Genomic DNA, 27,885 nt, shown 5'->3' with positions numbered 1-27,885 from the left:
GCAGCGCCGAGCCCCGCCGCCCCTGCCCCAAAGGCGCCCGCCCGCCCGCAGCCCGCACAGCCGCTGCCCCAGCGAAGATGCGCCCGGCCCTGGCCCACGGACTCTGCTCGCTGCTGCTCAGCCTCTGGGTACCCAGGTAGGACCTGCTCCCCCCCGGCCCCGCCGCCGCCGCCGAGCGCCCCGGCCCCGCGGGGAGGGCGCCGGGAAGCCGCCGCGCCCAGCCCCGCACCGGGGGGGCGGGCTGCCCGGGGGGCTCCGGGGGGGGGTCCCCGCCGCCCCGGCCCGGCCCCACACGGCTGCAGCCCCCCGCTCAGGGCGCTGTCAGGGCCGCTGCCCCCCCCCATCCCCGCCTTTCCCCCCCGTCCCGGCGGGGATGCGCGGCTCCCCCCCGCTCCGGGAGGCTGTCCCGTTTCCTCCCCGGCCGGAGCCGCCCCAGCGCCCGCCCTTGCCTGCCTCAGTTTCCCCGCTCTCCCCGGGCGGAGGACGGGACTCGCTGCCGGGGGGGCACCGCGGAGGCCAAGGGGGGATGCCGGCGGAGATGCCACTGTCGCGGGGGACGGTGCCCACGGGATGGGTGCCTTTGGGCTCCGCACCGGGGCGGGGGATCCACCTGCGTCCCCTCCCCTGCTCCAGCGATCGCGAAGGCGAGGGGGGTAAGAGGGGGCCGCCTGCCTTCCAGAAAAAGGCCCCCCAACACTCACCACCCCTGTCCATCTCCATCTCCCTCGGGTGGCTGGCAGCTCCCCTCCGCCCGCTCCCAAATTTGTGCGCTGCGGGCAGCCAGGGGTTAAGCCTGGTGCTGGTGTGAGTGGGGGGGTCCCCCGCCCTTCCCCCTCCCTCCAGCCCCTTTAAATATAATTTGTTAACGTTGGGACTTGTATTAATTAAAGCAGCAGCCGCTGCAGCCTGTGACCTGGGGGCTTGTCACCGTGAAATCAAGTTTAAATCCAGATTTCAAGGGGGAACAGAGCTGGGGGGAGCGCTGTGTCCTCCTAGGGAGCGTGACAGTGACAGCTCCTTGCCGGTCCCTGTCCCTCCTGAGCCCTGCGTGCAGCAAGAGGCAGAAGGACCTGCCCTCCGCTCTCTGGGGTGCTAGACAAGGGCCTCTGCCTCAGTTTCCCTGCAGTGCAGTGGGGAGAAGGACCATAACAGCCCCCCCAGGATGCCCTGGGAGGAGGTGGCAGGCATCGTGGCTGGCTCAGGACAGGCAGGGGACAAGGTCCCAGTAGTGCCTGGGGCAGGAGCTGCTGGGCTTGGGGATGATGGTAGCTGTGGACCTGGTTCTCGTCTCCTCTCCTGCTTCAACAGCGTGAATGAGCGCAGGAGCTGGGCAGAGGGTTCCCCTCCTGTGTAGGGGCTTTGGAGGGATGCACCCCTTTCTGCTCTCCTTCTCTCTGCTCCTCCCCACCCCGAGTCTCCCTGTTAGAGTCACTGTGGATTTGCACTGGGGCAGACCCACATATCACCCGTGGAAGTGGTGGGGTGGGTATAAACACCCTTGGGAAGCTGGAGAAAGCTGCAGCCTGACCCTGACAGCTCCCCTTCCCCCGTGAGCAAGCTGTCATTCAGCAGGGACCCTGGGGCTGAGTGAGCCCTTCCTCCAGAGCTGGGCGAGCGCTGAGCTGGGGAAGTCAGTCCCAGGTCCCCAGGAGCTGCTTCTGTCTGTGTACTTGCACCAGGCACGCAGGATTTGGGGGAACGAAGGGGGAGTAACCCTTCTCCCCAAGACCTGGCTGCTCCATAAGGCAGCTGCAGTCCTTCCTCCAGCATCCTCCTCCAAGTCTCATTTCTCTAATCAAGGCTCAAAAGGGTCCAGCTCCCTGCTCCTCCCAGGGACCCAGCTCTTGGCCATCCCGGGGAAGAGGGAGCCCTGCCTGGAGAGGGCTCTCAGCAGGGACCGAGCTGCCCTGAGCAAGGAGCAGGGTGGTGCTGAGCTCCTAGTGGACCCTGCTGCAAGCTGCAGGATGCTCCTGAGCATCCCACTGCCTACTGCTCGCTTTGCCTGCTGCTCCTCTGCTTGGACACTGTGGATCCCAGGATCCTTCAAGCCATTCCCTGGAGCTGGGGAGACACTTCCTCCGCTTCCATCTCCCTCTCTGCCTCTGTCTGTCCTGTGTACCACTGTCTTAGCTCCAGGCACCTCTCTCTGGACATGCTTTGTCCATCTCCCCATGCTCCATCTACCTCCCTGTTTCCCCAGGCAGCATCTCTACTTGTATACGTACTTGCACCGCCGCCACGGACCATGTGCTTCCCCTTGCACCCATCCATCTGCTGGTCTCTTGTGCTTCTGTGGTGGCAGGCATCAGGTCCGGTGGGGCTGGGATGTGACAGCGGATTTGGGATTGTTGCTGAGAGCTTGAGGGTGTTTGGCAGGGTGCTTGGTTCCGAATTTCCCAGCCAAGGTGGCAGGAAAAGGCTGGTCCCTCCGGTTACCTCCCTTGTGAGGACCAGCAGTGCCAGGGGGATACGGGAGATGCAGGGGGAGGATCAGCCAGCAACAGGGATGGAGCTAGACCTGGGATGGATCTCCTGCTCTGGGGGTCTCTGGATTCTCCCAGGGGGAAACCCATGCTCTCTGGGGAAGGCAAGCAGGGGCAGTCTGTGCCTGAGTCTGCACTGCATGGCCAGGGCGGGAGATCCCTGGGCGAGCACGCAGAGGGGGTGCAGCCCCAGGAGATGCTGGGCTCCAGAGGCAGCAGGGCCAAATTCGGTTGCCACTGGCCACAGGCTGCTGGGGTGTCCAGGCTGTGCCGACATGGCTTGAGAGGATTGCAGCCCCAGTGCTGCTGGGACATCTTTGCCTGGCTGAGCTGCCATTGTGCCCAGGGGTTTCCCAGCCTTCTCTATAAGCAGTGGGCACAGTGTGAGTTGAGGAGCATCTCCCCTCCCCATGTGTCCCCCCCCAAGCTCTTCCCCCTCCCCGAAGGGAAAAGGAGCGGAGCGGTTGGCACATTGCTTGCTCCAAGCTCATGCGTTTCCCTTTCCCTCCCAGCTCCTGCTCCAATGAGATCCTGGGCCTGAAGCTGCCGTCGGAGCCGGTGCTGAACGCCAACACGGTGTGCCTGACCCTGCCGGGGCTGACGCGGCGGCAGCTGGAGGTGTGCGTGCGCCACCCCGACGTCACCGCCTCGGCCATCCAGGGCATCCAGATCGCCATCCATGAGTGCCAGCACCAGTTCCGGGACCAGCGCTGGAACTGCTCCAGCCTCGAGACCAAGAACAAGATCCCCTACGAGAGCATCATCTTCAGCAGAGGTAAGGGCTGGACGGCCTCCCTCCTCTTCCTCTTCCTCTGCCCAGCCCCTGCTCTCAGGAGCCCTCGTGGGCTCCCCATGGGCCCCTGCAGAGCTCTTCCCTGGCCCAGGGGACCAGGCCAGCTCTTCAGCATCCCCATGGATGAAGGCAGACAGAGCCTGAGAAACCTTAGGGTCTCTCAGACCAAGCAGCACTGCACAGTGGCAAAGCTGGGCTCTTCTCCATGCACCTTTTTACCTACGCTGGCCCTTGTCCTGAGCTGCTCCTCCCTGCCCAGCCCCAGCTGCTCCCAAGGCTCCTTCCAGGCCCCACTGCTTGCTGGCATCTTCCCCCCATGCGGTGTAGGCTGGTGTTTGGAGCCGTGCTGTGGGTGTGCAGCACAGCTGGTGGGTCTGAAGGTGGATGATGTGCTTTGGGATTCGGTTTGGTGGATGCAGTGAGCATCTTGGCTCATTCCTGCTCTGGGGATGGTGTTTCAGTGCATGATGGTGAGCAGAAATACCCCTAGCTAATGGGATGTAGCTCTGTGGGCCCATCACCCTGGCGTCCTGCCTTTGTGTTGGCTCCCCAGTGCAGAGAGCTGAGGGCTCTCTGTTTTGTGGGACCCTGGAGCATGGTGGCACGGGGAGGGGCAGGGAGACAGGCTGTCCTGGGAGCTCGCCTGCCCAAAGAGCCCCCACCTGCGCTGCTGGGAGAGCTCTCCTAGCCCTCCACAGTCTGCCGAGCCCCAGTGCCAGGGTCTCCTCATCTCCCTCGCAGGCATGGCCTGATCTGTGACTATCAGAGCCTCCCGGGTCGATACTCTTTCCCTCAGGAGCGGACTCTGGGGGTGCAGAGGGGCTGCCCTGCACAGTGCAGAGCAGGGTTGTGACCCGATGGGACCTTCTGTAGGACTTGCATATATCTTCTCACCTAAGTACCCTTCTTGAAGCCTGGGCCTTGGCACACACCGAAGGTCCCGTTGCCCCAGGCTGTGGGCAGGAGAGAACTGTGTGGTGCCAGTGGCAGGCAGGCAGGGTGCTGAGGGCAGGCAAGGTGCCCAGCAAACGCATCGCTCCTCCAGCACCTGAGGAAGGAGAAAACTACCAAAGATGCTGCTCACCTACCCGCTTTAGGAGCCTCCCTAGCCTGGTGCCCAGCAGAGAGGTGCCTCTGTCTCCCTCTTCCCCAGACATCCTTCCACACCCTGCAACATCTCTCCCTGGGACTGCGAGGGGAGTCTCGGAGAGGAGAGGTTGGCAGCTTGAGGCTTGCATGCCTTTGAGGGGATGCAGGAGCCCCCAGGCAGCTGTAGCAGTGGGGAGATGGCTGGAGAGGGGAGCACAGAAGCGTTTTGGTGCTGGGAGGTCCCTCATGTCCAGGGCAGATGGGCAAAGCCTTGCTGGAGGGGATGCTACCTTGGAGCACGCCTGGCGTCAGGGCTGTGGTCCTGCTGTGGAGCAGCTGCCGGTGCCTGGAGAAGGGCAGTGTCTCTTCCCTCCGTGAGCAGCGCCCAGGTTAGGGCCTGGCAGGGAGGGTGGGGACGTCAGCCCTGATAAGCATCGAGGTATTTCCAGGTCCTCTGAGGAATGCAGTTCACTTCTAGTCTCCTCGGGCGGCAGGAGACACCGACTTGCTGGCTCAAGTCGCTCACACACCCAGGCGAGCTTCCCTGCTCCGGGTCCCACCAGGCTGGGAGAGAAGCTCCAGCAGCAGAGCGCGTTGACCTTCTGCATCCCTCCCTCAGCCCACCAGGTCTGGTAGTGGGCAGTGACTTGCAGGTCACTTGTGTCTCAGGTGCCACCACAGCCCTTCCCGCTGTCAGGGCTGTGACCGATGGGTGTGGGGGCTCCTGCAGCCCCTGGACTCTTGCCCCAGTCCTGGGCTCTTTGGTATGGCTCAGCCCAGGCTCACAGCACCGGTGGGATCCCATTCCCTGGGATGGAGACCCAGCACCCAGCACTAGGGAAGGATGGAGGTAGGGCTGGAGCAGCAGAGCAGATGGGCACCTCATGGCACTCCTGTTTTGGCAGCAGAGGGTGCAGGGTGAGCCCCGAGCACCCAGGCCATCCCATGCAGTTGCTCCGAGCCGTTCTGGCATGGAGCAAGCCTTGAGGTTGGTGCCCTGGCCCGCTTCCAGCCGACTCGTGTCCCTCAATAACGGAGCCGGAGCTCTGAGCTCCGCCTTGCAGCTGTTATGGACACAGCCATCAGAGCAGGGCTGCTGGGTGCATCTCCTGAGCCCAGAGCCAGAAGAGAGGTGAGCGGTGGAAGCGAGGGGTGCAGGCTCCATGCCGCAGGCATTAATGCATCTGACCCCCAGGGACTGGGTCTCTGCTCTGCGCCCTGCCCCATCCTTGCCATGCCTGGGAACACAATGTGCTTGTAGGATCATTGTTTGTAACCCGAAGTGACAGACCCCTTTAATCTTTCATTCCTTTTCCCACTTCTTCTGCCATCAGTTCAGCCGTGCGTGAATCTCACTTTAAATTATTTGTAGCTGTCTTCTCCCTCCTGCTCTCCCCGCTTGGCTCCGCTCCCCACCTCCGCCCCGTCCTCCTGCATCTCTCACATCTTCCCTAGCGCGGGCTGAGCCATCTGGGGTGCAGTGCCGGTGCCTGTCCCATGCTCTGCCCGCCATCCAGGCACTTGGTGGAGCTGGGGGACTCATCCCCTGGGGACAGAGCAGGGGACCGTGGCAAATGAGTGCCTGTCTCCCCATCCTGCTGATCTGATTCCAGAAGTTTGAGTGCAAGCCCTGGGGAGCCAGGAAGGAGCAGGGAGGCTTCAAATTGGACAGAGCTGGGAATCTGGCAGGGCTTCTGGGCAGCATAGCTGGGGACAGGCATCCTGACAGCATCCTGGGCAGAGCACAGACCTGCTGGATGCGGCAGGGAGATGCAGCCCTCCCTGGGGTGCAGTGCACAGCGGCCACGAGGCACAACAGGTTAGTGGAGGGTGAGCAGAGGGGGTGCCCAGGGATTTACCATCCCTGCTCTCACAGAGCCTCTTTTTGTTTTTCAGACACCCCCATGGGCTGTGTGTTTTTCTGGTTTCGTTTTTTGGTGCTGCACCCTTTTGGGGTGTTGGGTGTCCCTTGTACCCCTTGCTGAGCCTCCAGTGCCATCTGCACCCCCTGTCCTCCTTGGCCCACATCCCCTCCATGTGCATCCAGGCTCAGCGTTGCCATTGCAAATCCTCCTCCTGTCCTCCCTGGCTCCTCAGCTGGCTGCCTACGTCCTCGCCACCCTCCTGCCCGTTCCCTGGCACTGTCACCCCTGCCAGCACCCTCCAGTCCTGTGCCTGGTCCCATCCCTCTCTGCTGTCCCTCCCTCTCCCTCCAAGTGCCGGCAGAGACATCCTCTCCTGGCCCCAGGGGCATATGTAGGAGGATGAAGCAGTGAGATGGAGGCAGGTGGCTGCATCTGCACCAGTAACTGAGACAGGTCCCTTGCCCCTGCTCCGAGGGTGAGCAGTGCAATTGTGTCCACCTCACTGGAGAGGGTGGCCTGTTGCCCCTGGTATGTGGTTCCCTGGTGCCAAGGGGTCTGCGTGGCCACAGCCAAACCTTGATTTCATACAGCAAGGAGGGGGGAACTCCCTGCAAGGCTGGAAACGCCAGGTGCTGGGGCCCAGCCAGCTATGAGCTGGAGTTTGGGGAGGCTTTGCTGTGCGGGGAGGGAGGCAGGTGCTGTTACGGCTATCCAGGGAGATGCTGACGAGCTCAGGACCCCAGCGCTCGGCTCTGTAGAGCCCCAGCCAAGCTCTGGTGCCCGCAGACCGCAGCGCCTGGCCCAGTGCAGCTGCAGCTGGGCTGCTGGCAGCGTTTTCGGTACCCCCAGGCAAGCCAAGGGCTTTGCCCACCTGGCTCTGAAGCGCACATGAGTGATTCGGATGCTCAGCTGCATCCCTGTGGGTGCCCCCATCCCCTGGACCTTCCCCCAGCTGATGGTGGCAAGTGGGACCCTGGGGATGGGGCAGCATCCTGGAGGTGTGGGGCTGAGCCGGGCTCCCTGCAGCCCGCAGAGCGGCGAGGGCTGCCGGCTCAGAGCGTCGTGGGCGGATGGGGAGTGAGGGCTGCGGGCTGTCCCCGGCACACTCAAGGAGGTGCAGGGAGGCAAGTCGGGATCTGCAGGGAGGCATTTAGTGCCTGGCGCTGGGCCAGACCCTGGCAGGTTCACCTGCAGTTTAATTAGGGAGAGGGGAGGGAGCGGGGCTGGGGGAGAGGCGGCGTGTCGGGACTGGCCATGGCAGGAGAAGCTCTCCTCCGCCTTGCCAGCCAGAGGGGCCGGGGCGACGTGTTGCTGGCATTACGGGGGTGCTGCCCATGGAGGGGGCGGCTGAGCATCCCTGGGGTACCCTGGAGTGCACCCAGACCAGGCTGTCCCGCCTGCTCCCTCAATGCCACCAGGGTGCCACGGTGGTGGGTGCTGGGAGGGCATCGCTGCCTGGGTGCGATGGTGAGCCGTGGGAGGAAGGCCACGTCTCCAGCTCTCCCTACCCCAGCAGACCATGGAGCCCACAGCCGTGCCTGAGCCAGGCCCGTTGCCTTGGTCCTGCATCCACATGAGAGATGGAGAAACTGCAGCATCCGTGGCAGAGCCAGTGCCAGCTGCAGCTTGGGGTCCTGCTGAATGGCCCCCCATATCCTGGGTGCACCTTGACAGGGAAAATTTTCCCCTGCTAAGAAAGCTGCTTTGGGATCTGACCTGGGGCTGAGATTTCAGATCCATCCTCCTTGTCCAGCACTGTCCTTTAAGTACACGGCATGCTGGATGCCGGCGGTGGTGTCAGGGTGGTGTCCTCCATTCCCTCTTCCCTGCAGGATGCAATAGTTCCCCTCACGCCTCCCACGGCTACAACCTCTTCTGCAATCTCTGGAAGGATCTGGTGACTCAAACATCACCACTGAGGTCTTAGGTGGCTGGGGCAGCTGGAGAGCCTCCCTCCGAAGGGCTCGGGGCCGGCTGCCGCACACAGCGCTCGGCTGCGGTTCCTGGAAGCTCCCACCCTCACCGAGCCCACGAGGCCGGTGGTTGTCGCCTGCAGCCACGTTGCTCGCTGCTTTGCTGCAATCCTCCAGGCTCTGGCGTGGCCGGGGTAGAGCGAGGAATGTAAACTGAACCTCCAAGCAGAACCACGCTGGCATGGCTGCTGCGGTCCTGGCTGCTGCCCTAGCCCCCTCCTCCCCGTTGCTCACAGCTCCCCATGAGAGCAGGCAAGGGAAAGAGGGGAGAAGGCAGGGAGGAGTGGCGGGGCCAGGCAGAGTGATACTGAGCAGGAAAATGACCACAGTGAGATGGGGACAAGACTCGAAGAGTACTGGGATGTCAGGTCCCGGGGGACCAGCCTGTCCCGTGCCCGCAGCCTGGGGGACGGCAGCTCCAGGGACAAGGACCTGTGCCTCATCCATCAGCTCACGCCGTGGAGGAAGGAGGAGGGCTGGGGCTTGACCCCAGGGGTTTCCCAGCTGTGGAGGGTACCAAACGAACCCGGCCTCTTTACCTGCAAGGAGACAGGCTTGCTAGACGGACTGGGTGGGGTAGAGCTTCTGTCTGGGCTCGAGAAGGGATTTTAAGGAGATGCCACATGTGAAATTATTTGTTAGGCTGGAGAAATGTGTGAGAAACAGGCTAACGGAAAGGCAGGGCTGAGAGGAGAGTGTCATGGTGGAGGGTTTGCTGCCACCACCCCCGGGCACTGGCTGTGCGAGGCGCTGGGGACGCCAAGCCGGGTGGCAGCGACAAGTCCCTGCTCTTGTGCTGTGCCTGGGTTTGGCTCATGAGGGGCTGGAGCTGACCCAGATTGTGGGGATGGAGAACTGATATGGTGAGGATTTGGGGGTCCTGGAGACCTTCCTGTGCTGGTTCTCCACCCTGCATCGCTCACCTGGGGGCTGAAGTTCCCCAGATTTGGGCTGTCCTGCTCTAACAGCGACGTGGGTGTGTTGCAGGCGCTGCCTGCCAGCGCTCTCCCCGGGGAGGCTGCGCAGCGTATGCACCAGCAGCCCCATTACCTGCCCGCTGAAAAATGTTGTTCAACTTGTGCATGGAAAGAGGCAGGCTGAGAGCAAGCTTGTCCCACACTGAGGGGAAGCTGGGAGAGGCTCCCGCTGGCTTTTAAGCAGTGCCTTGTTAATTTTTTAAATGCACCAGTGTCAAATTAACACACAAAAGAGCAGCGTGACTTTAAATGCAGGTTTCTGAGCTGTGTTTCATTTCCCTTTAATAAGATCATAGCGTTTACTCGGCGGGCGGCAGCGAACCACTGAGGAGACATGCGTGATGGCGAGCATCGCCCAGGATGGGCGACGGTGGCGGGGAGCGGTTGTACTCTCACCTCTCGTGGCTCCGCAGTGCAGGCAGGGAGCTGGCAGAGCCCTGCCCAGGATCTGTGCTTTGGGGTACTCGCCCAAGCCCCCTGTTTGATGGCACAGATATGCTGGAGAAAACACCCTAAAACCTCTCGTCTGTTCAGCCGTAGCAAAGCCAGGGCTGATCAAGCTGCTCTTGTCCAACGGAGGGAGAGAAGCTGGCAAACTCCAGTATTTATTTATTCACGTGTGAAGTCACAGCACAAAATCTGGCTCTCCCTCCTTCCCCTGATCGTGCTGGGGCTGGTCACTGCTCACTGAAGCAAAGGGCACTGCGGGCTCCCTGCTTGGCCCGGGAACGACAAATAAAAATATTACTTTGCATTTAAAATAAAATAGAAGTTCCCAGGTAGGGGAGGCTCTTCAGCTGGCTGCAGTGAAGCCAAGCAGCCCTCGGGCAGACCCTGCTTGCAGCTCTGCGGAGCCCCTGCCATGGGACCTGTCCCTGTCCCCGTCCACCTCATCCCCAGCTAATGACACTTGTGGACGTCCTCGCTCCCCGGCATTTAACGACAACCAGCTGCCGGCCCTGGCAGCACGCAGTGCGGTCATGGCATGCTCTAACTAACTAGGGATGCTCGATTTTTCCAACGCGGTATCACATTTAGAGCTTCTTGCGGGAGCTGGTGGGGCTCAGGGAGGGAGGGGGTATGGGCAGACAGATGGAGCTGGACAGGCAGTGCTGCCTGCTCCTGTTATTGCCTGATCCTGCACCCTGTGGGTGAGCAGAAATGGCCCATTCCTCAGCAGAAGTATTCCTCAGCCAGCATTATATTTAATATTATATTTAATATACTGGGAAACTGAGTGGAGGGGAGGGAGGAGATACTGCCTTTCCCATCAGAGCCATAAGGCTGATGCCTGAGCACTGCCATGGTGGCATCTCCCAGGGCGACGTGAAAGCAGGGTGATGGTGGGAGCTGGGGTCCCAGCCAGGGCAGGGCTGGGCTTCAGGGCAGCAATGTGTCCTGGTGGGGATGGGGCTGGAGAGCACCGAGTGAGGATTCGCTCATGGTCCAGATTGGAGCTGGTGCATCAGGACAAGGCAAGGCACAAGCCAAACCTCCGGCTCCCTGCACCTCAGCATGATGCAGGGCTCATCCAGCCCCCACGGGGGTCACGCCGCCCAGCCTGAGCCCCCCTCTCTCCTTCCTTGCAGGCTTTCGGGAGAGCGCCTTCGCCTACGCCATTGCAGCCGCCGGCGTGGTGCACGCCGTCTCCAACGCCTGTGCCCTTGGCAAGCTGCAGGCCTGCGGCTGCGACCAGAAGCGCCGGGGCGATGAGGAGGCTTTTCGGCGCAAGCTGCATCGTCTCCAGCTGGAGGCCATGAACCGCGGCAAAGGCATGGTGCACGGGGTGCACATGGAGCACATGCCGGCCGAGACCCCCGGCCTCCAGGACTCCTGGGAATGGGGAGGGTGCAGCCCCGACGTGGACTATGGGGAGAAGTTTTCCAAGGATTTCCTCGATTCCCGGGAAACCTACAGGGACATCCACTCCCGCATGAGGCTGCACAACAACCGCGTGGGCCGGCAGGTGAGCGGGGCACTGGGCAGGGGTGCGGGGCGATGGTGGCAGGGACAGGGTCCCCGGGACATGCATGGGAGGGCTGCGAGGGGCTCGTGCTGGCTGCGGTGAGACACGTGTGCGAGGCTGAGATGGCCCCCAAGGCACCCCCTCTCCCCAGTTTTGCCCGGAGCAAAGGCAGTGGCGCAGCCCTGCTGCCGAGCATCTCTGCTGGGGAGGGCACCGAGCATCGCTGCTGTCCCCCTGCCAAGGGACACTTCCCCAGGCCACTGTCACCTGCCTGTGCTGCAGCGGTGCTACGGGGATGGCACGGCAATGAGTGCAGCTCCTGCCACTCAGGGACTGGGTGAACTGGTGTTGGGCAGCTGCAGTGCGAGGGAACTGTGGTCAGGGAGGAGAAAGACACTGGCATGGTGTGAGAAGGCAGGTGTTGCAATGCACTGTCCCCAGCGAGGGGACACGGCACAGGCTCCGCAGCACCCAGCTGCAGCTCTGCCCCCGGAGAGGGAGCCGGTGCCCTGAGGAGACAGATGTGAGTGGGACTGAGCCGGGCAGCGGGTGCCTGTGCCAGCTGGGAAGTGCAGCATCCCCTCGGGAGCAGAGGTGACAGCCCTCAGCCTCACCCCCCAGCTCCAAGGGGGTGCTGGAGCCTGCCTGGGCGAGCAGGGCAGCCTCCCCTCCATTCTCATGATGTCAGGTCTTGTTAAAGGTGCTAATTAGTAGCTCGCTCTGTCTGGAAGCTGATGTTTAAAAGCAGCCTGACACTGGAGAGAAGCAGCATGCAGGCAGGAGGGGCTGGGAGGGTGGCTGCATTTCCCTGCCCGGCTTTGCTCCCAGCAGGTGCCAGGGAGACGCCACCCCATGGATCCAGTGGGACGTTTGTCCCCAAAACCCTGACCGCACACTGCCAGGGCCACGCAGGGGGGTGTGTAGTGGCTGTGGGAATAAGTAATTAAAGATCAGAATTCCACAGGGAGTGTTTCCCTGGGATGGCTCAGACATTTGGATGTGCTTCTTGCTTTGAGCATGTTTAAAGCCAGCTGTGAGATGGGGACGCTGCAGAGCAGGACCTTGATGTGTGCCCTGCCCTGGTGCTGGAGCTGAGCTTTACCACCCTGAAAAACCATCCCAGTTTGGCCAAGCTGTAAGTGCCTGGGGAAAGCCAGAATTTTTTGCTTGTTTGGCTTTGCTTGCGTGTGGTGAAGGCTCGCTCAGCGTTAGGCAGCTAAATCCTCTGCAGGCTGCTCTGCCCCAAGCCAGGCAAGACCCCCCCATCCCAATTCTGGCTGCAGGGCTCATCCTGGCTCCCCTCTAGCTCTGCGTGCCCCAAACCACTGGGACTTTTGGCAGTGCTCGGAAATTTGGGGTCCATATTGCCTGTTTCCCAAGGGAAGCTCCACAGCTCCCTGCAAAAGGTGAAGGTGAGAGAGGAATATTTGCACAGGGGGATGTCACAATGCAGTGCCTGTGGGATCTGGCAACAGCAAAATGCCTGGGGTCTGCTTGTCCCCAAGGGCAGGCAGGCACAGGACTGGCAATGTGGCTTCAGAGACAAGAGCTGGACTGATGGAAGAAGCCTGGGAGCTGGAAGCAGAGGCAGGGGAGGACCAAAGAGCTAAAGGAGGGGATGGTACTGGTGCAGGTGGGGAAGCAATGGCTGGATAGGCTGCCCAGCTCAGGGACCCTGTTGAGATGAGGGTGTGAGCCTGTCCGCAGGTTGGGTTGTGATGGTTGTGGGTGCCATGCCTTGGAGCAAGGAGGTGATGCTGTGTCTGGTCTGTGCCTGTTGGTGCCATGCTTATTGCCGGGGCTGGACCTGGCTGTCCACATTGCCTGGGGATGCGTTCTCCAGCTCCCCGCCTGCTCTTTTAGCAATGCTGTGGGTCCGACACCCACCCAAGCCCTCCTCACTCCTATGACCATCTTTCTGCTGTAATAAGGAGCAATCTGATGGGATTTCCCAGGAAAGGAGTAGCTGTGCTGGATGCAGCAGCAATGTGGTCCTCCCCTCCAAGTCCCGAGGCTTGAAGCCCTTGAGCAGATCAGTGATATGGACACGCACACCACGTGCCGTGCCCTGCCACGTGCCATCCCTCTCCATGCACCGAGCAGCTGCAGCACCCAGGACTATCCAGCATCTTGCTGATGCTGAGCATCCTCTCCACAGTCCCTATGTGTCCCAAGGGTGCTCTGCATGGATAAGCCTGGTTCCCAGCTCAGACCCTGCAATGCCAGGGGGAGGTGACAATCCCACCAATGGCCACAGCCAAGGGCCATGTGATGTGGGTTTCTGTAGTGTAGTGGTTATCACGTTCGCCTGACACGCGGAAGGTCCCTGGTTCGAAACCAGGCAGAAACACGCTGATTTTCTTTTTTCTGGGGAGGGGATTGCAGCTGCAGGGGATGCGCAGCATCCTCTGATGGTGGCAGTGGTCACCTTGGTCTTGAGTTGGAATAGGAAGCCCCAGGGCAACCATAGGGCTTCCTATTCCAACTCAAGACTACAATGGGTGTCCTGCATCCCTGGGAGGGAACAAGTTCCCCAGTGAGGAGCAGCAGAAGCATGCAAGAGGCTTTGCAGGTCCTCCTAACCCATCAGATCAGAGAGCAAGAGAGGATGAAAGGCAGCCAGGAACTACCCATTACCCTCACAACAAAGACCTACGATAAAGCTCTTATGAGCGTGTCTGGGAGGAGCTGGGAATGTGCGAAAGAAAGCACCAGCGAGTCCAGGCATGTGCTGAACCCGGGTGTCTGTGAGACGGGGGAAGGACGTGGCCGGGTAGGGGTGCGTGGAGGAGATCTGATGGCAAAAGCATGGGACCGAGGCTCAGATGGGTCCTTCTCGGGTCTCCCAGCTCTGCCAGGGTCCTGTCCCCTCTGCACTGCCCTTGCAGGAGGGATAACAAGCCATCCCTGGGCAAGGATAGATGGGTGCTGGGGCTCGGGATGCTCAGCAGTGATGGCTTGGGTGATGGAGATGGCACAGAGACGCTGCCTTCTCCAGCCCCTGCTGCAACCAGCCGTAGCCCCAAATGAGCCCCTGTCCAGTTGTCACGCCAATGTCCCCTCCATCCTGGAGGTGAACATCCCAGCCACAGCCCTCTATGTAGATATTTCCTGGTCCAGCCAAGGGAGCAGGGAGGGTATGTGGGAAAGGATGGGGTCCCAGTGCCAGCGTGTTCCTGTGGATGGTGGCAAGGACAGTGGTGAGCAGCTGGTGTTCCCAACTGGCACACCCAAGGCACGGCGGAGAGGCCGGGCAGCTCATTACCTGCAAGGTGGAGGCTGTTCCCGGCAGGAGACAGGACTCTCAGCAGGATGAAAGCCAAACTCCAGCCCAGCCCAGACCTCTCTGCCGTGTGCCCCGAGCTCCAGGCGTGTTTCCCTGACCTGCCTTCATTACCATAACTGCTTAGCAACGGAGAGATTTACTCAAAAACAAGAAAACAAGGAGTAAAAACTACCCACCCCTACCAACACAAGGCACACGCGTCCCCCCCCCAGGGAAGGGGCAGGAACAGGCAGCGCGTGTCAGGCATGAAGCCAGGCGGCCGGGTAGGGCTGGCATCGTGGGACGGGACCTTGCGCAGGGCCACGGTGTCCTCTGGGCTCCCCCCGAGCCCCGGAGCGTGGTGCTGGGTGGGGGGTCAGCCTGTGATAGTCTTTGCAAGCCCCAGCCCAGCTCACATGCTGGCCCTCACGGCAGGTGGATGTGTGGCACCGGTCTTGCTGTGGCCTCCCAAAGCTCATGAGCATCTCTGATCCCTACTTGAAATTCGGGTGACGGTGGGAGGCAGCACCTCAGCTCCCCACTGCTGCACCCAGGGCTCCTGCAGGACAACAGGCAACAGCCAAAAGTTGCTGCTCCCGAGACTCCTGGAGCTGGGGTTTTATGGGGGGAAAGCTCTGGGGAGGGAAAAGCATCCCTCCTGCATGCCCTGCTCGCAGTGCTCCTGGCCGGCAAGGTGTGTGGGGGACCCCTGCGCTAGGGGGTCCCAGTAGGGCTACAAAGATGCAGCCATGCTGGCTTTAACTGGGGTCTGTGGTCAGGTTGATCCTGCTGGAGCCAAGCAGCAGTGGAAGGTGAGATCCAGGCTCCTTGTCCTCCCTGGGGTTGGGTGGCTCACCCTCTCCTTTAGGTGCCGGTCCCTTGCTGGAGTATAAAAGCCATTCGGTCCTGCCAGGATGGGAAGGGACAGGGTGTGGGACATGGGTGACACTGGGCACAGCAGCAGGGTGCAGCCTTGCTGGCTTTGCAGCTCCAGGACTCTGATGGCTGCTGACACCATCCTGTGGTGTTCCCATAGTGCCAACCCATACAGAGAGCCGTGATGGCTTCTCTGGCCCCCGAAAACCATCTCCTCCATGCTAACCCTCCTGCCCTTCCCTCCCCACCCAGGTGGTGATGGACAACATGAGGAGGAAGTGCAAATGCCACGGCACCTCGGGGAGCTGCCAGCTGAAGACGTGCTGGCAAGTGACGCCCGAGTTTCGCCTGGTGGGGTCCCTGCTCAAGGACCGCTTCTACGGGGCCACCCTCATCCGACCCCACAACCGCAACGCTGGGCAGCTGGAGCCAGGCCACGCTCGGCATCGCCGCCGGGCCGGCATCAGCGAGCTGGTTTACTTTGAGAAGTCACCTGACTTCTGCGAGCGGGAACCGGCCCTGGACTCCTTGGGCACCCAAGGGCGCCTGTGCAACAAGACCAGCCCGGGCATGGACAACTGCGAGAGCCTGTGCTGTGGCCGCGGGCACAACATCCTGCGGCAGACCCGCAGCGAGCGCTGCAACTGCAAGTTCCACTGGTGCTGCTTCGTGGCCTGCGAGGAGTGTCGCATCACCGAGTGGGTCAGCGTCTGCAAGTAGCTGGGCAGGGATGGGTGCCCACCCCAGGGTGCCAGGGACAAGCACGCCTGCCCGCAGGGGGGGAGGGAGACGGGGATTGGCGCTGGGGGGGAGATGGAGCCACGGTACCCGCTTCCCTCCGCTCCAGGGGGAGCAGGAGAGGAGATGCTCGGCACCCTCCAAAATCAGCACTTTGTCGTCACCCGGGGAGGGCAGGGCTGCCCGCTGCCCACTGCCTGACGGCCCCGCACGAGAGCACCAAGGCTCCCAGCCCCGGGGAGCACACGGCCATGTTGTACAGACCGCCAACACCAGCACTGCTCGGGGGGGCGGAGGGTGGGCATGGGGATGGGGGAGCGCCCGCTGGCACCCAGCGGGACGGGTCAGGGTGGGGTGGGGGACAGCAGGGCATGGGGAGCCCAGGGTGGGAGGGGAGGGGGGACACACGCACTGGCACCGTGCACAGGTTCCTCTGGCCACATGTGAGGCTGTGCTCTGAGTGGGATGGGGATGGAGCATCCCATGGGATGGAGAGGGGGCACAGCTCCCCAGGCTGGAGCTCGCCTCTGCTGGGGCAGAGCTTGGGCCGGCTTGGGCTGTAGCATCGTGGCCGGAGGGGAGGGTGCCTGGGCCTGTGCTGTGCGTGCCTGTGTTATTGTATGGTAAGTTATTTTCTGATTGTGAATAAAAGTGGATCGGAGACAGCACAGGGTATTTCAGGGTGCAGCACCCTGCTCTTCCTGCTGCCCGGGGCTCTCTGCTCCTCCAGGGTGCCAGAAGGATGGAGGGGGACCCTTGGTACTGCCTACCCACTTGTGCGAGACTTTCTTCCCCGGTGCTCTGCTGCCATCCCATAACAGCCCTAGGAGCTGTTTGTAGACTGGCAGAAGGTGGGGACCCCCCGCAGGCACCCCAAGCCCTTGCAAGGTGGCTGCTGGGAGGCTCCTGCCTAGCTGGATGCATGCTGGACCCCATCCATCCCGCAAGAATCCTGGCTGTTGGCCCCACGCCCACGGCCGTGCCGGGGCTGGGGGCTGCGCCTCTGCCCGCTGCGCTCCCGGGGAAGGATGCTGGGGCTGGAGAGCAGGGAGAGGGGAAGGCAGTGAGGATGGGCCAGGCAATGGGGGTCCGCAAACAGCACCTCGCTGTGGTGGTGGGGAGGGCACTCATCTGGCTGTGGCAGCCTGCGGGGGCCAGGCGGTGAATCATGCTGCTGGTATCTCCCGGCTGATAACTTCCCAGCTCCTCCCACGGCTGCGCGCCCCTTGGGGCTACGCAGAAAAAAAAAGTGAATTAAAAAAAAAAATCGAGGAGGAAAATACCAGGCTGGAAGGAAGTGAGTGCCCCAGGCCCAGCAGGGAACGGCCCGGTGTCCTCGTTTCATAACGCTCCCGCAGGCAGCAGGGAGCTGGGTCAGCTGGGACGGATGCTCTGCCCTTCGCCAGCCCCAGGGGGACGTCCGACTTTGCCCCTCCAGGAGGGACTGGGTGGATGGGGTCCTTGTCCCTGGAGCTAGTTGTGTTTTAGGGGCTGAGGAGAAGAGGAGGGTGGTTGGAGGTGGTGGAGGGAAGCGTGGGAGCTCCTGTGGCCTTGCGGCACCCGCGCAGCTCCGTCTCCATCTGCCAGCGCAGCAGGCACAGCAGGGCACGAGACCACCGCAGTAGCTCCCAGCAGCAAAGACCTGGGGCTGGTGACCTTGCAGAGACAGGACCTCTGCTTAGCGCTCAGGGCACCCGGCTTCACCCTGTGGGGCATGAAAGCAGTGGTGTTTCCGCAGGGTGGGTTTGTTCTGGCAGGGCATGCTCCAGCAGTTCATTTTCCCTCCTGAGGTCCTGCTTTTCCATCTCCAGCAATATCCATCTCCAACACCAGGACCCTTTTTCCAAATCGCCAAGCCCTTTGCCTTTTGCCCTTTGCCCCAAGTGCTAGTTGGACCCCGTGATGTCCCCTACCCACCCCATTTCCCCCCTCCCTCCCAAGCTGCCCAAACCCCCTTGTCCCCAGGGCTGTGCTTCCCAGAGCAGTGGGGCTCTGCACATCCATCATGCTTCGGCACTTTGTAGGTGGCGTTGGCTTCCCACCTCCCAGGGGCTCCTTTGCAGGTGCCTGTGATCTCAGGGCTGCCTGGGGTGATGACTGACTCACCACCGAGCTCTCCCCAAACTGCACCGGCCCCTTCACTCCCCTGCTTGCTAATCCCAGGCCACCTGCGCTGCAGCAGCTGCATCCCAGCACACGGCTTCCCTGCCTGGGCTGAGCTGGGGAGGGGACCAGGGTGGGAACAAGGTGTGTTTGATGATGAAGAGAGGGGATGCAGGGCAGGGCTGCTCCCCCCAAGCACATCTCACATCCCCCAGTGAGGGACCAATCTCTGAGCATCATGGGGCTACAAAAACTGCAGCTTGCTCTCCCCTTGGCCCCCATTTTGGGAACAGCATTGCGAAACAGCACACCGGTAATGCCAGCACAGCCGGGGGGAGACTCCCCAGCACAGCCTGGCCACTGAGCCTGGTAAGCCACAGTGCCTGGTGCTGTCTGGTTCTGCAGACACCCCGTCAGAGCTCGGGGCCCTGGAACATTCAGAGGAAAACATAACAAGATCCCTTGATCTTGGTGGGTCTGCAGGTGGCATGGTCAGGGGTGGAAGCGCTGTGCTGTCGGGGTGCGGAGTGACAAGGTGCTTTGGGCTGCAGGCAGCGTGGTCTGGGTGCAGGCAGCATGCTCTGGGTGCAGGCAGCTCCAGGGCACAAGCTCCCTGGTCACAGGACCTCATTCCCTCCCGGGGCCCGCTGGCTCCCTACGCAATACCAACCTTCAAGGTCTGCTCTGTGGCTTCCCTCGCCAAGTGTCTGAGAGCCCCAGGCAAGACGCCAGCATGCCTGTGGTTACAAAGACAGTGGGAACCAGCTGCCAGGCAGCCATCCTAACAACTGCACCGCTGGGCACAGAAAGCTTGCAGGACACCTCCTCTCCTCACAGCCACTGCCGAGCCTCCAGAGCCAGTCGCCATCAAGGACTTGGCTCGCTGGGGTCTGGGCATCCCAAACGTCTCTTATTCCATGGAGCCTGAGTGCAGCCTCCCTCCTTCCCCAAGAAAGAAATGCCCCATATACCTTGCTAGGGCCTGGGAAGATGGGGTGATGTCTGGCTTTGTGTGGTTGGAGCCATGGAGGATTTCTGGGGCTTGGATTCACACTCCTTTGGCTTTGGGCACTCAGTGTGACTGGCTTGTCTCCTTCCACGTCTGCCTCACTTAATTCCTGATCCACAGGTGGGAACTGTCCGAGTCCCACCAAAGAGTCATGTTTCCTCATGTGGAGGGACTATCTGATTCTGCTGAGCTGCTTCAACCTTGCATCTTCTGGTGGATGGCCCCCCTGCCCCGTGAGGGACACCTCCACCCTGCAGGGCACCGCACACAGGGCTGGGCTGAAATGGGAATGTTCAAGGTGCTTCGCCCAAGAGAGAGGAATGACCATCAGGGTAGAAGAGCCCAGGCAGATGATGGAGGTGGGTTCCAGCAGAGGGGACCAGATTTTCCCAATGCTCTCCCATTATCTCCTCACAGAGGCAAATTGCTAAGGAAGTTCCAAAACTAAAAAAGAAATGGCCATTTCTTTCACCTGCATGTCATGAAAAGGGCAGTGAAGGCCTCTAAAGACTGCAGCAAGTCCATGATGGCAAAACCAGGTGGAACTTACTCCAGTTTCATCAAGTATTTTGGTCAAAGCTCTAGAGATTCCTCTGTTCCTGAGGGTCCCTGCTGCAGAGGGGACCACCAGCCTGGTGGCTCTGCTAGAGCCATGCGAAGCCCAGTGAATTTCTCAAAGTTTGAACTTCCCAGTCCCAGCAGCAGGATAGTTTCTCAGCTCCTTCCAGCAAACCAAAAGTAAATCTCACTTCTTGCCCCTGTGGTTGTGGAGAGCAATGGGAAAACCTGACCTGCGTGTGACCGCTGAAAAGGCAATAGAGAGACCTGAGCTGGCCCGATTGGTTTGCACTTCTGACAGGTCTGAAGCCAAATGTGTGGCTGTCCAGATGTGGATACCCCAGGCTGGTACTCTCTCAGACCCTGGCCTTGTGCCCATCACCAGACATAGCGTGGAAGAGCCAAGGCGACAGCGGATTCCCTCCAGCGCAGCAGGTCGCTCTGGTCCTTTCTCCTCTCACCCAAAGCCTCAGCTCATCTCCTTGCTTCTGGAAAGCTCCAGCAAGGGTGGGGAAGGTCTCTGGGGGTGGCAGGGGGGGAGTGGGGAGGCTGGGACTTTCCCCAGGAGATCACAGGAGGAACTTTGGCTGGAGGGAGGGGGGAACCGGTGAGGAGTTGCTACATCATGCCCCAATGAGCCGTGAGTAACTCCTCTGGTATTTCTTCCCCGCGCAGAACAGTCATCAGAGCCAGATCCTGCCTGGGGGAATCGCTACACGGGAACGCCCAGCCCCATCCAAATTCCATTGCTGCTCCCAGCAGGGCTGATGTGAAGCAGAGCCACGAGGGGATGGTTCCCTGGTACCCTCCGTCCCGTCCTACCTGCTGGGGTGGCATGAGCACGGCCATGGGCAGGGCTGGCAGTGCTTGCTGGCAGAGCCTGGTGGGCTGCTGACCCACAAAAGCAGCCAGATGCACCTGGGCTACTGGAAGTCACCAGAGAGCAAAGCCTTGTTGCATCTGCTGGTCCAAGGGGATCAGAGGGCAGACCCTTCCTTGCCTTGGTCTGGGCAACTGGCCTCCATGCTTCCTCTGGCTGAGAAGCAGGTGGCCATGGCTTGAGACCCTTCCCAAGAGCCTGGCTGGCACCGTGCTGCAACCTGAGCTGCAGAGAGGTGCTCCGAGGCTTTCCTGAAGTTCAGCCCCAACATGTCATGCTTGGCACCAGCACTCGTGCAACCCCCCGAAAAAGAAAAAAAAGAGTTTGGCCCTAACTGACCTGCTTGGCAAGGCAAAGTACCTACAGCGAGGCAGCAGCTGGCTCGGGAGAGGAGCCCAGGAGTCCTGTGCTCCCCCTGCCAGGCCCAGCTCCTGCCCACCACCCCCTGGCACAGCATCCTGGTGGCATTGCCCTCCATGATGAGGCAGGGGTCACCTACCCCGTGGGGAGGCTGTAGCCACCACTGTGTTGAATTCGTTGAGTGACCAGATATGCCAGCAGCAGCCCGACTCTGCAGGAGTGCCCCTGCTGCCTGGGAGGACTGCAGCCTCCTTGCTCAGCCGCAGCTGCACCAGCCCTTGGTGCTCCGTGGCTGGGTGCCCCTGGACACGGGGCTGCCACGCGCCTGCAAAAGGGACAGCAGTGACTGGAAATGGATGGGATGTGGAGATGGAGAGCGGAGGGACGGCTGGGGCTGAAGGCTGTGATGGAGCCAGGGCAGCTCCAAGAGCTCCTGGGGGAGGCTGGACAAGGCATGGGGAAGGTAGGGCTGAGCAAACTGGGAGCAGGGTTTGGGGTGCACTGAGCTCCTTAGGCAGGAGATCTGAGCGGAAGCAGTGGGTGCAGAGGAGCAGGGTGGGCAGGCACTGGGGTGAGAGCAGGTGGTGGAGACATATGAGAAAGGATGCTGACAGTGTGTCTGGGAAGGAGGTGATGTGGAGGTCCTCCACAGCCCAAACACCGATGGCTGAGATCCCCACCAAGCAGATGCACACCAAGTCTCTGCAGGGAGCCTGTGGACTCAGAGGGAATGCTCTAACCATTAGACCACCTTGCTCGTGCTGTGCCCCCTTGTAGGTCTGGACCCAAATATTCTTTGCTCTCTCAGTCCCGTGTGTGGTCCCTTGCCTCAGGAAACACCAGGCCTCTGGGGGAGTGTGTGAGGGGACACTGGTCCCCAGCACGGGTCTGTAACCCATGAGAATAGGGCACCCACCACTTTCCCTTATCCCTTGACCAGAGACCTCTCACAGGGAGTGCCGAACCCTGGCTGCTGCATGAATGTGTGCCTTTTCTCTGTCCCCCAGCTGGAGCTGAAGAAGAGGAAGGTGGGTGCCAGTGACAGGGAGGAACATTGGGGTCCACCAGCATCCCCAGCTCGTTGCTTCCATGAGGCAGATGGAGGAGGCAAGAGGATACCTGGCTGTGACAGCACACCTGGGGAGGGGGGTGACCCTGGAAGCAGCCTGGTGAGGACAACAGGACCGATGGGAGAAAGGAGGAAAAGCTTTTTGTACATGGACGGAGAACACCTGGGGGGACTTTGTGCCACCCCTCTCCTTCCCCCCATGGCAATGGGAGGTTTTGGGCTGGGGATGGAGATGATGGAGGGGCAGAGCCGGTGTGGGGGCAGGATGCCAGCGCAGAGGAGGTGGGAGCAGGCAGCTGGGGGTCGGGGGATGAAAGCACAGGGTCCTGGCGGGGGGTGACAGGAGCTGTGCGGAGGCAGCCAGCACAGCCAGGTGCAGCGGGAAGGGCTGGGGGGAAGGCAGGGAAAAGAGGCCAAGTGCAAAGAGAGCAAAGGCAGCGGAGGAAAAGAAAGCGTGGCCAGAGAGGCAGACATGAAAGGGGGAGTGAGGCAGAGGAGAGATGAAAGGGCCACGGCGCGGGTGCTCCTGCCTCCTCCCCAGGCTCCCGGGGCTCTGTAATCCCCGGGGAGCTGGCTCCTCTCATGTGGTGGCCTGCAGCTGTGTGCGGTCGGCTCAGCCCCACTGATCCGCACTGGGACTTTCCAGGAGGGGGAGAAACCCAACACAAAACACATGACTTAACCAGCGCCTGCCAGGCCCCGGCGCACGCGGGGTCCGGGAGCACCCTGGTACGCGGCACACCCCGGGATGCTGCAACCCACCGGGGCCAGGGCCAGCCGGCAGGCATGGTCCCTTCTGCTCCAGGGAGAGGTGGCCAGGAGCAGGGTGAAAGGGGTATGAGCCTGGCTGGTTGATAGGCAGAGCTCCAAGGTGGTTACACACGCACGCAAGAGCCGGGCTGAGCCAGGGAGAGCTTGCATCAACCAGCATCCTCGGCAGAACGGGGCTGGCCCCTTAGGGACACCCCCTGAGGGCACGAAGGTGGGGGGTGCAGGGCCCATATAGGCTCAATCCCTCTCCCCTGCTTCCCCTGTCGAGTGCCATACCCCCCTCCTGCCTGCTGGGCTTGGCTCTTGGTACCAGGGATGCAGCAGGACTTGGCAGATGAAGTTGGCACCCATCCTGATGGGTCACCATGTCACTTATTTTACTGCTCAAAAGCAAACCAAAAACCCAGGCCACAGCAGATGCTGAAGCGGTGCTTCCAAGGCACTTGTCACTTGAAATATCTCTGTTCTCCATGCCCAGCTCAGGCCAGCGGAGGGGGGCTCTTCCCCATAGCAGATGACCTTGCTGCTGGACAGTCCCCTGTTCACCACTGCTGACTGCAGGGATACTGGGCTCTGCAGGGATGCTGGGCTCTCTTCTCAGCTTTGGGGCACATGGGACAGCAGAGCTGGTACCCATGGGGTGTCCCTCATATGTCTCCCTTCCTCCTCGTCTGTTTTGCCTGTGCCAACCTTCTCTTGTGTGCCTATGTGAACCTGGTGGGCTCAGCTAGAACTGACTCTGACTGAGCTTGGGCAGCACCAGAAGCTGCCTTTCCCCTCCTGTCTCAGGGTTTTCCCTCTCCCCAACCCCACTTGCAAGATGAAAGAGGACCGGTGCTTGGCAGCATGGCCAGGGAGCTCCTCTGAGCCCCTGGAGAGAGTGTCACTCTGTAGGACTTTCCCCTTCCAAAGGTTCTCACAGAGCAGGGTTGTGTCAGCTCCACAGGTATCACCCCTCTGGGGAGATCCCATCTAACTCCATCTTTTTGGCTACATCTGGAAGTTCTCTGACTTCCTCCAGAATACCCCATCCTCCCCGCAGCCCCATCCACCCTCAGCAAGGAGCTGGAAGGGGACTCTCCGTGGGGCAAGGAGATCCCAGCCCTAATGCACTGTCCCTGCCCCTGCCACATCTGGCTCCTGCTCTGCACCAGTCGGGGAGGGTCGCACCTCCCTCAGCCATAAGCACGTGAAAGAAGGGGTGCAGCCATCCCAGGGTGCTCCCCATGACTGCACTAAAATTGCTCCTGGGAACATCTCCCCATGCCGGCCGGGAGTTCTGCCTCCGTGGCCACAGTGGGCTCTCGCTGCAGGGACCGAGCTGAAGAGGCGATGAGGGTCCTGTGGTGGGGAAGAGCCCAGTGCACTTGGGGAGCAAGGAGGTGGCTATCCACAGCCCCCCATCCCTCCTGGTACAAACCAGCCCTCCCCAGAGGAATGCTCCGGCACAGCTGCAGCTGCAGGGAGGGGAGGCGCTTGCTGAGCACCGTGGCATGAAGGCATGATAGGGCACGCTCCGCCGGACCATGAATACCTGTCCCAGGCGGTTAGAGGCACCCAAGGCGTGTACGGGTGGCGCAGGAGCACACGCCTCGTCAAGCCTGGGCGGTGGTGCTCCACCGGGAGAGGAGGCTCTTTCCAGTTTGCCCTCCCACTCGCACTGGTGAATGGCGAGCTCCCCCCTGCCAGCGACCCGCTTCCCCATCACACTCTGCACGTAGCGCACGGGTCTTGGTGGGGGGGGAATACCCCTTTTCTCCCTGGCAAAGAGGGTGCGAGTGGGCCTGGCCTGGGGCTGGGGGTGGGCTGGGTGGCCTCGCTGGGTCCCTCCAGCCTTAGCATCGCTGCTTGAATGAATTGCCAAGGGAGCTGCTGAGTGAGGATCAGAAATCAGGAGATGTGCAAGGCAGTGAAAGAATAAAGAGAAGCACAAGTAGTGGTGCCTGGTGACTTGCTCTCATTTGCTGCTTACATGGACATGGACAGCATGCCTGTCACATGCATGGGGACACGTCCATGTGAGCCTCACCCCTGCTGCTCACACACAGCTCACTGTGCCCCTGCTGCTGCAGGATCCTATTGCTCAGGACAGGCTGCATCCCTCTGCCACTCCGTTGATCACACTGCCTGCACCAGACCAGGAGCACTTGTCATCCCAAGAGGTCCCCAGGCTCTCTGCTCGCTTATGCTCTCAGCCCAGGTACCGATGCACATCTCCCTGGGGCATCCAAAAGGGCTGACTCCAAGTAGAGAATGAGGAAAAAAGCCAAAGCCAAAACCTCCAGCTGTTTGCAACAGCTGCCTGAGAATAAGGAGGCACTGCACCATGACACTGCCAGTGCAAATTCTCTGCCATGACCAGCTAGGGTAAATACTTGCTGGAGGAAGGGGCTTTTGCTGAGCGACATCTTGGAGCACAGCCAGGTCTGGACTGGTGCTGGCTGTGCTGGCTAAAGGTGTTCCACAGAACTCCTGGGAGCCAAGGGCTAGGAGTTCACACTCTGTACATTTGGGCTAGCAAGGAGGCACATTTCCAGCAGCCAGGACACTGAAGCACTTTTGGCCAGGACTGAGGAGTCTACAGTTCTGGAGGCGTTTGAGACAGGCAGGTTGGTAACCTTTGAGGACACTTGTCCTCAGGAGGTGGGGGCTGTGACAGGAGAGATGCAAAATCAGAAGACTTCTGCCATGTTCCTCCAGCTGTAGGACTGAGAGCAAGCCCCAGGTGGCTGTGAAGTGGAAGGAGGCAGCACTGTTGTCTGCCCAGCCTTACAAGAAGAAGCAATCTGTGCTTGTCATGGTGCGTCATGCTCACTGTTCATGGGTGCCGAAGCCTGTGGTGGGATGGAGAGTCCTGGACTGGCTTTGATGTGGCTGCCTGCTAAAACCACTCCTGCAAGGTCCCTGGGCAGCAGCCCTGGCTGCAGGGCAGATATCCCAGATACCGCAGGGGCTCCCCTTCAGGTGGTGTTGGTCAAGCTGAAAGAGGAGCCTGGCAGCAATGGGAAACCCGGGATGTGCTGGACGATAAGCAGTCTTTCCCTGGAAGCACTTTGCAGCTGGCAGCTCAGCTCTGCAACCTGCCTGCAAGATGGGTGCTGTCAGCTCCAGTGCCAGCACACAAGAGCTCCTGTGGATAATACAGCAAGAAGCAGCCAGGCTCGGAATAGGACCCAGAAGTCCTGTTCCTGGTGCCACTTCCATGCCACATGTCACCCAGACTGAGAGGGAGCCTCATCCTTGTGCTGTCTCTGTAGCCTAATGTTGCTGCTGGAGGGAGCCGGAGGAGATGCCTTGAAGAGACGTCCCCAGAGGCATCTCAGGATGTGAATCCCCCACAGCGGGTGAGCCCTGCGGCAAAGCGTAGTGCTAAATCAAGGCTGAATGCAGGGAGGGATGCGAGGCATTTTTGTCACTTGGGGACCAGAAGCTGGAGAGGGGATGAGAGAGGAGGTTTGTCCCTGCTCAGCCCGTGCACACTTCAGGGGGTGCTCAGGCTGCGAGCGGACTTGCAGCCATGATTGGTCCATGGTGGCTGTGGTTCCCAGAGCCTCCTGACTCCCCATCCCCGCTGCCACAGTCATAGCACTTAAGGATTTGGGGATTCAGCTCCATCCCTGTCCTTCTGGGGAGATGCGCTTTCCCACCGGGCACCTTTCTCCCTGTGCCACTGCAAAGCCCGGGGCGAGCCTGGCCCCATGCTCACGGGGGACCACAGCATCCCTTGGCCAGGCAGCCAGGCTCGGCAGGAGCCCGGCTCTCCAGCTGCTGGCAGAGCAGCCCTCCCTCACCAGCTGCCCCATGCTGGGGCTGCAAACAAACAAACAAACACCCCAGCACCAAACCCCAGCAACTCATTCCCTCCTAACGACCGTAATTACAGTGAGGCAGCTGGCGAACGGCGCTTGAAACCTGGTGTGTAAACATGGCTTTCTCCGCCGCCGCTCAGGCAAAAGCAACCTCCTTTAGGGGAGCAGTAATTTCAGGAGGGGGGTCCATGTTGTTGCAGTGAGGGCTGTGGCCGGAGACTTTCATCTTGGCCTTTTGATGCAGGGCAGGAATAATAGATGCCAGCTGGCAACACCCCACCTCGCTGCACTGCCTGCTCTGGGCCATTTTCCACCTCCCGGTGGGTAGCTAAGTCTCCTTGCCCTTCCCAGCCCCTGGGCCAGCCACCGGCTCCCTCTGTCTCGCCAGGATGGGTGAGGGCACAGGGAATCTCAAAGAGCCAGGCCAGGGCTGGCACTAGCCATCCAGGAGGTAAAAGAGCCATCCCGTGCCCAGAAGGGCTGGCAGCTGGAGGCACGAAGGGATGGCTGGGCCACATCACCACCCCGGGCCACATCACCACTCATCTCATTCCCTCGCACCACCGCTTCCAGGGCTGTGGCTGCTCCAGAGCCAACGGACCCAGAGCGAGCGCTCAGATACCTCGGTGATGGGCACCCTTCGAGACCAGAGAGGTGTGGCTGCCCAAAAGAAGAGGTAACCAGAAGATCCCTGATGATGTCACCTCTTGCAGAGTGAGCCCAGACTATCACATACAGGGTGTCCCACTCCATGCACAAGGATGCTACATCCCTGCAGTGTCCCCTGCTCCTGTCCCCTGCTCCTGTCTCTCCTTACTACCTGGAGGTCCCTTGGGTACCACTGAGGAGGAGAGGAGGCGTTTGGGGAGCAGAGGGCAGGGGCTGGGGAGGCTGCATAGGTGCAAGAGTGTTGGGAGAGGTGATGGAGTGAAGGAGGATTGTCCTGGTTAGGAGAGGTGGGTGCAGGACACCCTCTCTCCCTGCCTCACCTCCCAGTACCACCAGCGCTCCCCGATAGGCAGCACTGAGCACGGAGGCTCCCGAGCTTTGTGCCCCTCTGCCCAAGCGCTGGCTCACCGTCATCATGCGCCTCCTCGGCTCCCCTCCGCGCCCTGCTCCTGCTGCTCGCCCAGCCCCGTGTCACCAGAAGCTTCCTGCACCGAGCCCAGCGCAGCCGGGTCCCTCTGGGGAAGGAGGTGGCACGTGTCCTCCCGACGTGGGGACGAGTGCCGCTTTCTCCTGTGGTGCCAGCGCAGCGTCCGTGCAGGGACAGGGAGGGACGGGACAGCCCACGCTGCTGC

General features: G+C 61.2%; 1 protein-coding gene across 1 annotated transcript; it reads left to right on the top strand.

The window, feature by feature from the left end:
- Positions 1 to 77: 77 nt before the first annotated feature.
- Positions 78 to 16,007, top strand: WNT10A (Wnt family member 10A; the record flags this gene model as incomplete). The annotated part of the gene is made up of 4 exons (XM_082314606.1): positions 78 to 136; positions 2,996 to 3,258; positions 10,770 to 11,146; positions 15,540 to 16,007. The coding sequence occupies 4 exons, from the start codon at positions 78 to 80 to the stop codon at positions 16,005 to 16,007; spliced, it is 1,167 nt and encodes a 388-aa protein (XP_082170732.1).
- Between the last annotated feature and the right edge of the window lie 11,878 nt (positions 16,008 to 27,885).

The sequence above is a fragment of the Platalea leucorodia genome (assembly GCF_965183815.1).
Source record: "Platalea leucorodia genome assembly, chromosome: 5".
NCBI lineage: Eukaryota > Metazoa > Chordata > Aves > Pelecaniformes > Threskiornithidae > Platalea > Platalea leucorodia.
Note: the sequence above shows the minus strand (reverse complement) of the source record. Positions and strands in the feature narration are given on the sequence as shown.